This window comes from Ursus maritimus, unplaced genomic scaffold, assembly GCF_017311325.1.
Source record: "Ursus maritimus isolate PB19 unplaced genomic scaffold, ASM1731132v1 scaffold_13, whole genome shotgun sequence".
In the NCBI taxonomy this organism is placed as follows: domain Eukaryota; kingdom Metazoa; phylum Chordata; class Mammalia; order Carnivora; family Ursidae; genus Ursus; species Ursus maritimus.
The window spans coordinates 45,196,305-45,205,784 of NW_024423675.1; the positions used below are offsets into that span (position 1 = coordinate 45,196,305).

At 41.7% G+C, this 9,480-nt stretch overlaps 1 protein-coding gene across 1 annotated transcript in view; it reads left to right on the forward strand.

The window, feature by feature from the left end:
- Positions 1–4,531: 4,531 nt before the first annotated feature.
- ECT2L (epithelial cell transforming 2 like) overlaps positions 4,532–9,480 on the forward strand; it is a 69,594-nt gene continuing 64,645 nt past the window's right edge. Inside the window, exons 1-2 of the mRNA XM_008691050.2 lie at positions 4,532–4,597; positions 5,759–5,871. Of these exons, the coding sequence (XP_008689272.1) occupies positions 4,532–4,597; positions 5,759–5,871 (179 nt within the window). The remainder of the gene's footprint in view (positions 4,598–5,758; positions 5,872–9,480) is intronic.

Consider the following 9,480-nt stretch of genomic DNA (forward strand, 5'->3'; position numbering starts at 1 on the left):
TTATATTTCTATCTATATATGATGTACTGTACTCAGATATTTAAGCCCACCAGCAGAGATAGTGACTATTCTTTCTGTAATGTTCTGCTCATTATGTAACTCAGTAATCCCTTAACACAGAGGATAATAACAATTTTAAGAACTTGCTAAATCAAAGCTCCTTATGTTGGCTCTTGGAGGGATTTCACATAACAACAGCTGGGCATCTTAGGAAACTAAGGATTTGTTTTGATTTAATGTTGATTCAGAAGGAGGTATTTAATTTCCCACATTGCCATGAGGTTTTTATCTGAACAACACATGATTATACTGCAGTTTGCCAAGGCACAGTGTTGCATTGCGTTGCTTTGCTTTACACAGGAGGAAACTGAGGCTCAGAGGCTATATTACTTGTAAAGCTTCACTTGGGGGAAAGGAGAGTCAGAGCAGGGATCCAAATTCAGTGTTGTCATGCTACTTGCTGTGATATTTCCAAAATTATTCCAGGGTGCCTGGGTGGCTCAGTTGGTTAAGCATCCGACTCTTGATTTCGGCTTGTGATCTCAGGGTTGTGGGATCAAGCCCCAAGTTAGGCTCTGCCATCAGCGGGGAGTCTGCTTGAGATTCTCTCTCTCCCTCTGCCCCTCCCCCTGCTCTCTCTCTCTCTAAAATAAATAAATAAAGTCTCAAAAATAAAATAAAATAGTTCCTAATCTGGTACATGCCTTTCCAATATATTCACTTTTAAAGCACACTTCCTTCTCTCTCAAGTGTGGTAAGAATCGAGGACCTGCAAATGTTTGTCTTATTCTCAAAATCTTCTGGCTCTCCCATGACGTTTCTTCAGCTACCTTGGGCCCCATTGTTCTCTCTCTTCTTGGAATTTATAGCAACAGAGGGTTGCTTAGAAACTTGGACATTTCTGATGCTGGAATACCAGCTAGAATCTCACCAACAAGTGGTCATTCAATTTGTGTTTTAATATCTCCAGTAATAGACATAACCTCCCGAGACAGCGAACACTGCCGAAGTGATTGCTTTCCCACTTAGATTGATCCAAAATCTGTCTCTCTGACATCATACATTGCTGTTAATTTTGTCTTCTGGGGATTCACAAACCATGTATAATTGATTTTATATATAAAAAGCCTTCAGATAGTTGATGTGTATGCATGTACAGTGTGGGAAAGGGGTCCAATTTCTTCTTTCTTTATAAACAGATGCTCTGTTTTCCATAAATGGAAAAATCCATCTCTTCTTCGTCTTATCCTCTAACAAGCACCCGTGTATACGGGAGTCTATTTGGAACTTTCTCTTCTGTCCCCTGGCTTAGATATTTGTCTCCGTACTAATGTCCTGTCATGTTATTGCTCTAGCTTTATAGTCAGTTTTTCTATCTAGATACACATCTCCCTCCCTGGTTCTTCCAGAGTGACTTGACTGTTTTTGGCCCTTTAAACTTCCATAAATATCTTAGAATCAGCTTTTCAAGTTACACACGCATACCACAATATCTCTTCGGATTTTCTTTATTGAGATTGCATTGAATTAGTGGATCTGTTTGAGGAAATTCATCTCTTCATTCTTCTGAATTCTCTAATTCATGAATAAAACATATCTCTCCATTTATTTAGGTTCTTTAAAAATATTCTTCAATAAAATTTTATGATTTTCTTTTTTAACTTTTGTTTTGTTTTGTTTTTTTAAAGTAGGCTTCACAGGACACCTGGGTGGCTCAGTCAGTTAAACGTCTGCCTTCGGTTCAGGTCGTGATCTCAGGGTGCTGGGATTGAGTCCCCCATCAGGCTCCCTGCTGAGCTGGAAGCCTGCTTTTCACTCTTCCTCTGCCTGCCACTCCCCCTGCTTGTGCTCTCCCTCTCTCTGACAAATAAATAAATAAAATCTTTAAAATAAAATAAAATAAAAGTAGTCTCCATGCCTAGTGTGGAGCCTAACCGGGGCTTGAACTCACAACTCTGAGATCAAGACCTGAGCTGAGATCAAGAGCTGTGCTTAACTGACTGAGCCACCCAGGCACCCCTAAATTTTATAATTTTCTTCAAGTTTATACTTTTATTTTTTTCTAGATACTTGATAGCATTTGGTGTTTTATAAGTGATATCTTTTTTTCTTTTGAGAGAGAGAGCAAGAGCAAGTGTGGGGGGAGGGGCAGAAGGGGAGAGAGAGAGAGAAAGAGAGAGAGAGAGAGAGAGAGGGAAAGAATCTTAAGCAGGCTCCATGGAGTTGATGGAGGGCTCACCCTCACAACCCTAAAATCATGACCTGAGCCAAAATCAAGAGTTGGACACTCAACTGACTGAGCCACTGAGGTGCCCTAATAAGTGATATCTTTTTTAAAAAACTTCTTGATCAAAACAGAAGATGTAGACAAGTATGCAAATCATAAATGTAGAACCCAGTAAATTGTAAAGTGAACTCCCCGGGGTTCCTACTGCTAGATCAGGACCTGTACCCCAGCGTCACTTCTCATGTCCCTCCCAGGCATACCCATTCTTTCCTCCCCAGGGGTAACTGCCATCTTAACTTCTAACACTGTCGTGTAGATCTTTGTATGAATTAAACCATATAAAATGTAGTCTGTTATTTCCAGCTTCTTTGTTTAATGTCTTATCTGTGTGATTGACACACACTGTTGAGTGTAGTGGCAGCTTGTTCGTTGACGTACAGCATTCTAGCACATGGGTATTTGACAACATATTTATCCGTTCGGCTGCTGGGGAATGATTGCGTTGTTTCCAGTTTAGAGCTATCCAACGTAGCTGTGAATGTGCTTGTGGATATATTTGGTCCACATGTTCATGTTTTTCTGTTGAATCGATTGTATGCACATGTTCAACTTTAGGAAATAATGCCAAACCATTTTTTAAAGTACTTATACCAATTTGCACATTCACCAGCTGTGTGTGACCTTTCTGGATGCCACCAGCATGTGGCTCTGTCGGTCTGTGTTGGATAACAAATTCTAGGTAGCTTGAAACAGAAATCCTTATTTTTCACAATTCTGTGGCTTTGCTGGCCTCACCTGGGCAGTTCTTCTGCTGCCTGTTATCGTGTGGGGTCATTCTTACGCTTGTATTCACCTGGGAGCTCAGCTGGAACAGAAGACACAAGATGGCTTCATTCACACATCTGGTGCTTTGACTGGCGTGGCTGAAACAGCTTCGGGCTGGCTCAACCTCTGTTTCTCCATATGGTTTCTCATTATTCTATAATCTAGCCCACGCTTATTTACATGGCTGCTAGATCCTAACAGTACAAAAAGACAAACTGCAAATCTTCTTAAGGCCTGGGCCCAGAAGCCACACATCTTCACTTCATCAACATCCTTTGGTTAAAACAATGAGCCACTGCTCCCTGCTACATCCTGCTAACAACCACATGAAAGAGCTTCAAATCCTTCAAATGAGCCTAGGGTCCCAGCCAACGCAACGCCTTGACTACAGCCTTATGAGACACTCTGAAGCAGAAGCACCTGTTATGGCCTTAACTGGGTCCCCCACACACATAATTTCATGTTGAAGCCCTTAACCTCCAATGTAACTCTATTTGGAGACAGTCTATAAAGAGGTAATGACAGTTAAATGAGGTTATAAGGGTGGGCCCTTAATCCAATAGGATGATATTTTTATAAGGAGAGGAAGAGACACCAAAGATATCTCTCTCTCTCTCTCTCTCTCTCTCTCTCGCCCCCACCCATCCCACCTAGTTTGTGCTCAGAAGAAAGACCTTGTAAGAACACACAGAGAGGCTGGCTGTGTACAAGCCAGGCAGAGGGGTCTCATCAGACACCAGCCCTGACAGCACCTTGATGTTCTAGCTTCCAGAATTGTGAGAAAATAAATTTTTGTTGTTCAAAGCACTCGGTTGGTGATATTTTGTTATGGCGGCCCTAGCAGACTGATTACGTACTCCACCATGCTGTGCGTAGATTCCTGACCCACGGGAACTCCGAGATAATAAGGGTTTATTGTTTCGTGCTATTAAATGTGGGGGTCATTTGTTATGCAGCAATGGACGACTAATACATTAGCCTAAGTTTGTTCTCTGTATCCTCTTTGTGTCCTCCAAAGATAGGCAGGTGGAGTGCCCTTTTTAAGCCCTTCAGATTATTGCTTTCCGGGGAAGAAAAAGTCAGTATCCCTGGCTGGTAAAAGAATCGTTCCAATTTCTGAGTCATTTTCCCAGCAAAGTGAAAAACAACTCTGGTTTAGATACATATTTGGGTGCAAACAGATGAGGACAGAGTAAATTGCAATGACATGGAGTTCATGAACTCCCTGTGCAGATTTGTACGGATTTTCCTCCACGGGAGATGTATGTATATGATTTGCTGTAATTTTATCTCTATAAATATAGAGATGTAAATGAATGGCTGCAATTATATCATTCCTATAAGGACAACATTAATATACTGGATGTTTCTAGGTGATCTTCATTAAGCAATTATTGAAATGAACCTATATTTCTTAGGGCTGGAAGAAAATAATTTGTCGAGATGTCAGCTGGGGATTCTTCTAGAAAAACCTTGGAAATGGAGTGCTTCCACACAAGATTCAGTACCTGGACACCTTTCGGCAACAAGTCATTAAATAGACAGGTGAGTGACATACTCAATTAAACAAAACAAGTTTAATTTGTAAGGTCAATTTTACTGTGATATATCGGGTCTCATGTTGCCATATAAAACAGCAACAATGAAACCTCTCAAGAATTTAGTTTTGGAGTCACTTCAAACAAAAATAAACCTGCCCCAAAGATAGTCTCTTTTCACCCCAGTCCCCAACCCCTACTTTATGGGGAGTCTCAAGGTCTGCCTCCCCTTTCCTCTGTACCTCCAAGGACAAAATAGAAGCCTCCAGAACACACAGTATGCTGGGGGAGGAGACAAGAGGAGGTGCTTTGGGTGGTGTTTGGTATGGAGAGTATTAATGTATATCAATTCTCTGCATATTTCTTTAATCCTCTCTTCCTTCCCGCGCCAACAGTTCAGCTCGATGGCCTGGGGATGCCCACTCCTTTGAAGGGTAGTCAGTAAGTAGTCACTGAATGGCTCAGGCAGCTCTGCCGGCCCTTAGTGAAGGCCGACCGCGCATGTGTGGTTCAGGCATGTTCCCAAGGGAAGGAGACTAGCCAGGTTGGGGCCAAAGCCTGACCCAGTAAGAAAGCCAGTGAGTTTGTATGTGTCATCTGAGCAAAGCTGGACTGAAAGCCAAGTTTGCGGGGGCCCCTGGTCCTTGGTGTATCTCTTCCTTAGAGACATGTCTAACAATGGCTCCTTAGCAATATTTATTAACTTTGGTTTTGGTGGGGGCTATGAAGATGTAGGACTGTGGGTCAGTAAAATCATACCTACTTCAAATGGTCCGGTGTTCACAATTCAAGTGTAGCCTGTATGTGTTTTCAAGATAAAATGTTTGGAATCTGTTTCCCCAGGCCACATTCGTTTAGGTAGAAACAAGAGCCAGGATTCATTACCTCTTTGTTTTCCAAAGAGGCCCTCCTAAGGCCCCAGTGTAATTATATCCCCTGGCCAGCCTTTCCCACCAGCCCACCCAACAAGCCTGGGCTTGTCTCTATCCCCAGATAAAAGCAGTTTAAGCTGAAGGGAGAGACCCCTACTAGGTAGTGAAAAGTGCTTTGTGTACTGTAATGTGCTGTGCAAATAGTAGCTATGAGGTTGCGAGATTGCCTAAGGATTGCTTAGTAACTAAGAACAGATTGAACTCTACAGGAAAATGATATATTCTCCCCTTTACAGCTCTTTCAGGAAAGAGTTGCTCTCATAAGTCATTGGTTTGACCTCTGGACTAACAAGCAACGTCAAGAATTCTTATTCACAATTTTTTTACGATGCACCAAATCACAGTTAAGGTAAATGTAGCCTATGGATGCAATTATCATTGGTTCTTAAAGGAAATGAAATATAGTAAAGTTTTATATAACCTTCTAGGGTTTCTCCCCCCCCCCCCAAGAAAGAACAAATCAAACAATTGGTATTTTAAGGTTTATAAACAGAATCATCTAGTGCTGCTTCCTCCTTGAGGATGAGACAGAACCTTGGGGGCTTTAACACCTTCCTACCACAGTGGGATGTTTAGTTTTTGCAAACATCAAAAGCTTCAGCCAGTGAATCTTTAAAATTCCCTTAGTATATTGGATTCTCCTCAGAACTATCAGACAGACAGACAATATATTTCAAGTAGATATCTGGCACATAGGCAGTCTGTAAATTATTGTTACATGAAAGGATGGGTCTGAAAAATACCTAAGAAGTGACCATGGTAGCAACATTTAGGACTATGCATAAGACTTGTATGATGGTGGCCATGATTGCCAATGGGTCCTTGCCCTTATTCTTACCTTGGCCTCCTCTAGTGTCTGTCATTTGCTTTCACATATTCCAGCAGAGGTGGTGTGCTATTTGAAAGTGTTAGTTGAAATTACATGAAAGAACAGCTAGTGTCTTGATCATGAATTAATACTCAGGGGTGGTTAGCTAGCATTGTATTGGAAAGGTCACAATGTCTCAGTTATTACAAGATACTTTGCTAATGAGCATAGCAAATATCAGACATTAGTTATTATCAGAGCAACCAGTGGCTCATTCATTTGTCAGATGAATGTTAGAAATGGACTCTCTTTGGTGAAATTAAAGGTCTTCAGATGTGGGATGGAAAATGTTCCAGAGAGCCCTCCAACTTGCCTGGACCTGGGTGAAGAATCCAGTCAGCCCTGGAGCAGGTGCTTGGAAGGCTTTATCCCCAAGTAAACTGCCTTGTCAGTCTGGGGATTTCTGGTAGCCTGAGGCTCTCAACGAGGGTAACAGTAGAATCCTGTTTCAGGAAAACTGTACTTTCTTAACTGAGTAAACCTTTTGCCCAAAGCAGAGAGCCAGGACTTCATGAGGCTCGAGGAGGAGACCATATGAAGTGGTTGGTGCTTGTTTGCTAGGCTTGTTTAGGGAAACTCTACATATAGAATCATTTGGGGTTAGTTGTTTTCACTACAACCTGGTGGTAAGGTTGTTGGGAGAGGTTAGCCATTGAACTTCTTAGGTAGCTTCCAGAAAGTATCGGAGTCATGCAAAACCAAATTGGCTTATTTTAGTTTGCAATATCTGCCTCCGCTCTTTCTCCCACTTCCTCTCGCCCATCTCTCAATCAGCCATTTCATCCCTCTTACCTGCTTGCTCACCTTCTCCCTTGTCTGCTTTCTCCTGCATCCGGGGGTGCATGGTGGGCTAAGAGACTACCCCTGATGGAGTCACCAAGTCGCTGGAGGCAGAGAGACACCTTCCTGGCTGTGTTGAAAGAGGCTGCAAAGACAGGCCACAGAAAAATAGGCTCTTTTGTCAATGCTTAAAAATCAGGGAAGGAAACTTTTTATATTAGTCATTGGCTAGGTTTCCTTTTACTCCAGCTTTATAGCTTTCAAGATAAAGTAACAGACCAGGGGCGCCTGGGTGGCACAGCGGTTAAGCGTCTGCCTTCGGCTCAGGGCGTGATCCCGGCGTTATGAGATCAAGCCCCACATCAGGCTCCTCTGCTGGGAGCCTGCTTCTTCCTCTCCCACTCCCCCTGCTTGTGTTCCCTCTCTCACTGGCTGTCTCTCTCTGTCAAATAAATAAATAAAATCTTAAAAAAAAAAAAAAAGTAACAGAGCAAACCCCAACTCCATAATTGCTTGTGGTACATCATGTTCTAATCTCATGTATCATAAACCATGCAATTTTAGCTGTAACCACTGGAGGTCATTAGAGATCTTGTGGTATATTTTGAGGCTCATTAACATTAGGCCTGACATTTTGTCACTGGAAATTGTAGCCTTTGTCTGGTACCTGAATTCTTACTATGGCACAAGGATATGGAACTAATCCGTTCAGTGGAATTACTTCACTTTGTTCTGTAGCAGCTGTCTTTCTGCAGAGAGCTGTATACCGTAGTTGCATGAAGCTATTATTCCGTATTCCGGACTGTGGCTTGTAGAAATTGCATGTCAGTTTCTGGTCTCTAGAGTTGGCATCCTGAACCCAGCTCTAATTTGTAGTGGTGGTTTTTGTTGTCGCACATCAATTAGTTCATTCCCCCAAGTCTGGATTGAATCTTTCTTCTGCTCCTTCCTCTCCATCTCTTTGGGTCAGCCATGTCTTCTCTCCTGCCAACGTCTACAGAAACCGTTTACCGAGAGTCTAATGCAATTGGAGTTGTGTTTGATTTTGATTAAATCCAAACGCCCAACTCATTTTATTTTTTAAAGTTAGTGCAATCAAATTTCTTTTAAACATCTTTATTGAGATATAATTCACACACAATAAAATTCGTCATTTAAAAGGCACAAAGTTAGTGGTTTTCGTATATTCACAGAATTGTACCGCTATTACCACAATCTAAGTTTAGAACATTTTCATCACCCCAAAAAGAAACCTGATACCCATTAGACGTAACTCTGCATCTCCATCCCCAGCATTGGCAACCACTAAACTACTTTCTGTTTCTATAAATTTGCCTTTTCTGGACTTTTCAAATAAATGCAATCTTACAGTATGTGGTCTTTTGTGATTGGCTACTTTCATGTATTACAATCTTGTTAAATAACAAAAAGCAACCAAGCACATATGAAGATCAAATTGGCTTTATTAAACGGTTCATGAGGGCGCCTGGGTGGCTCAGTCAGTTAAGCGTCTGCCTTAGGTTCAGGTCATGATCCCGGGGTCCTGGGATCAAGTCCTGCATCGGGCTCCCTACTCAGCAGGGAGTCTGCTTCTCTCTCTCCCTTTACCCCTGCCCCCCTGCTCATGCTCTCTGTCTCTCTCTCAAAAATAAATAAAATCTTTTAAAAAATATCCTCAGGTGAGACTATGGACTATGAGAAACAAACTGAGGGCCTCAGAGGGCAGGGGGGTGGGGGAATGGGATAGACCGGTGATGGGTAGTAAGGAGGGCACGTATTGCATGGTGCACTGGGTGTTATACACAACTAATGAATCATCGAGCCTTACATCGAAAACCGGGGATGTACTGTATGGTGACTAACATAATATAATAAAAAATCATTATAAAAAAAAAAAAGAATAGACATAATGGTAAAAGAGAAATAGAGGGATCTAGAGTCGTAGGGAGCCCTTTAATCCAGGTGTTTAAATTGTGGGCCTAGGATCTTAGATCCTAGGATTCTGTGAACCTACGCAGGAACGTACTCTCAGAATAAACATAAATTTGGACTTAACATGAATCTTACAAGAGGCCTTATTTTCCTCTAAAGTACTTGAACATCGAACCAAACTTCAAAATCCACAAGAGTCAGACTAGATTTGCAAAAGTCCAAAGGGAGATGTATGGTTATTCTATAATAGATGACCTTCTTGACAAATGTCTTAATTTTTTTCATGCCTTGGAGATTTGCTTATGATTTTAAAAGTTATCCTGAGTGAACGTAGTCCTATTCCAGTTTGCTAGGCATTATAGAGACTGATAATTAAAA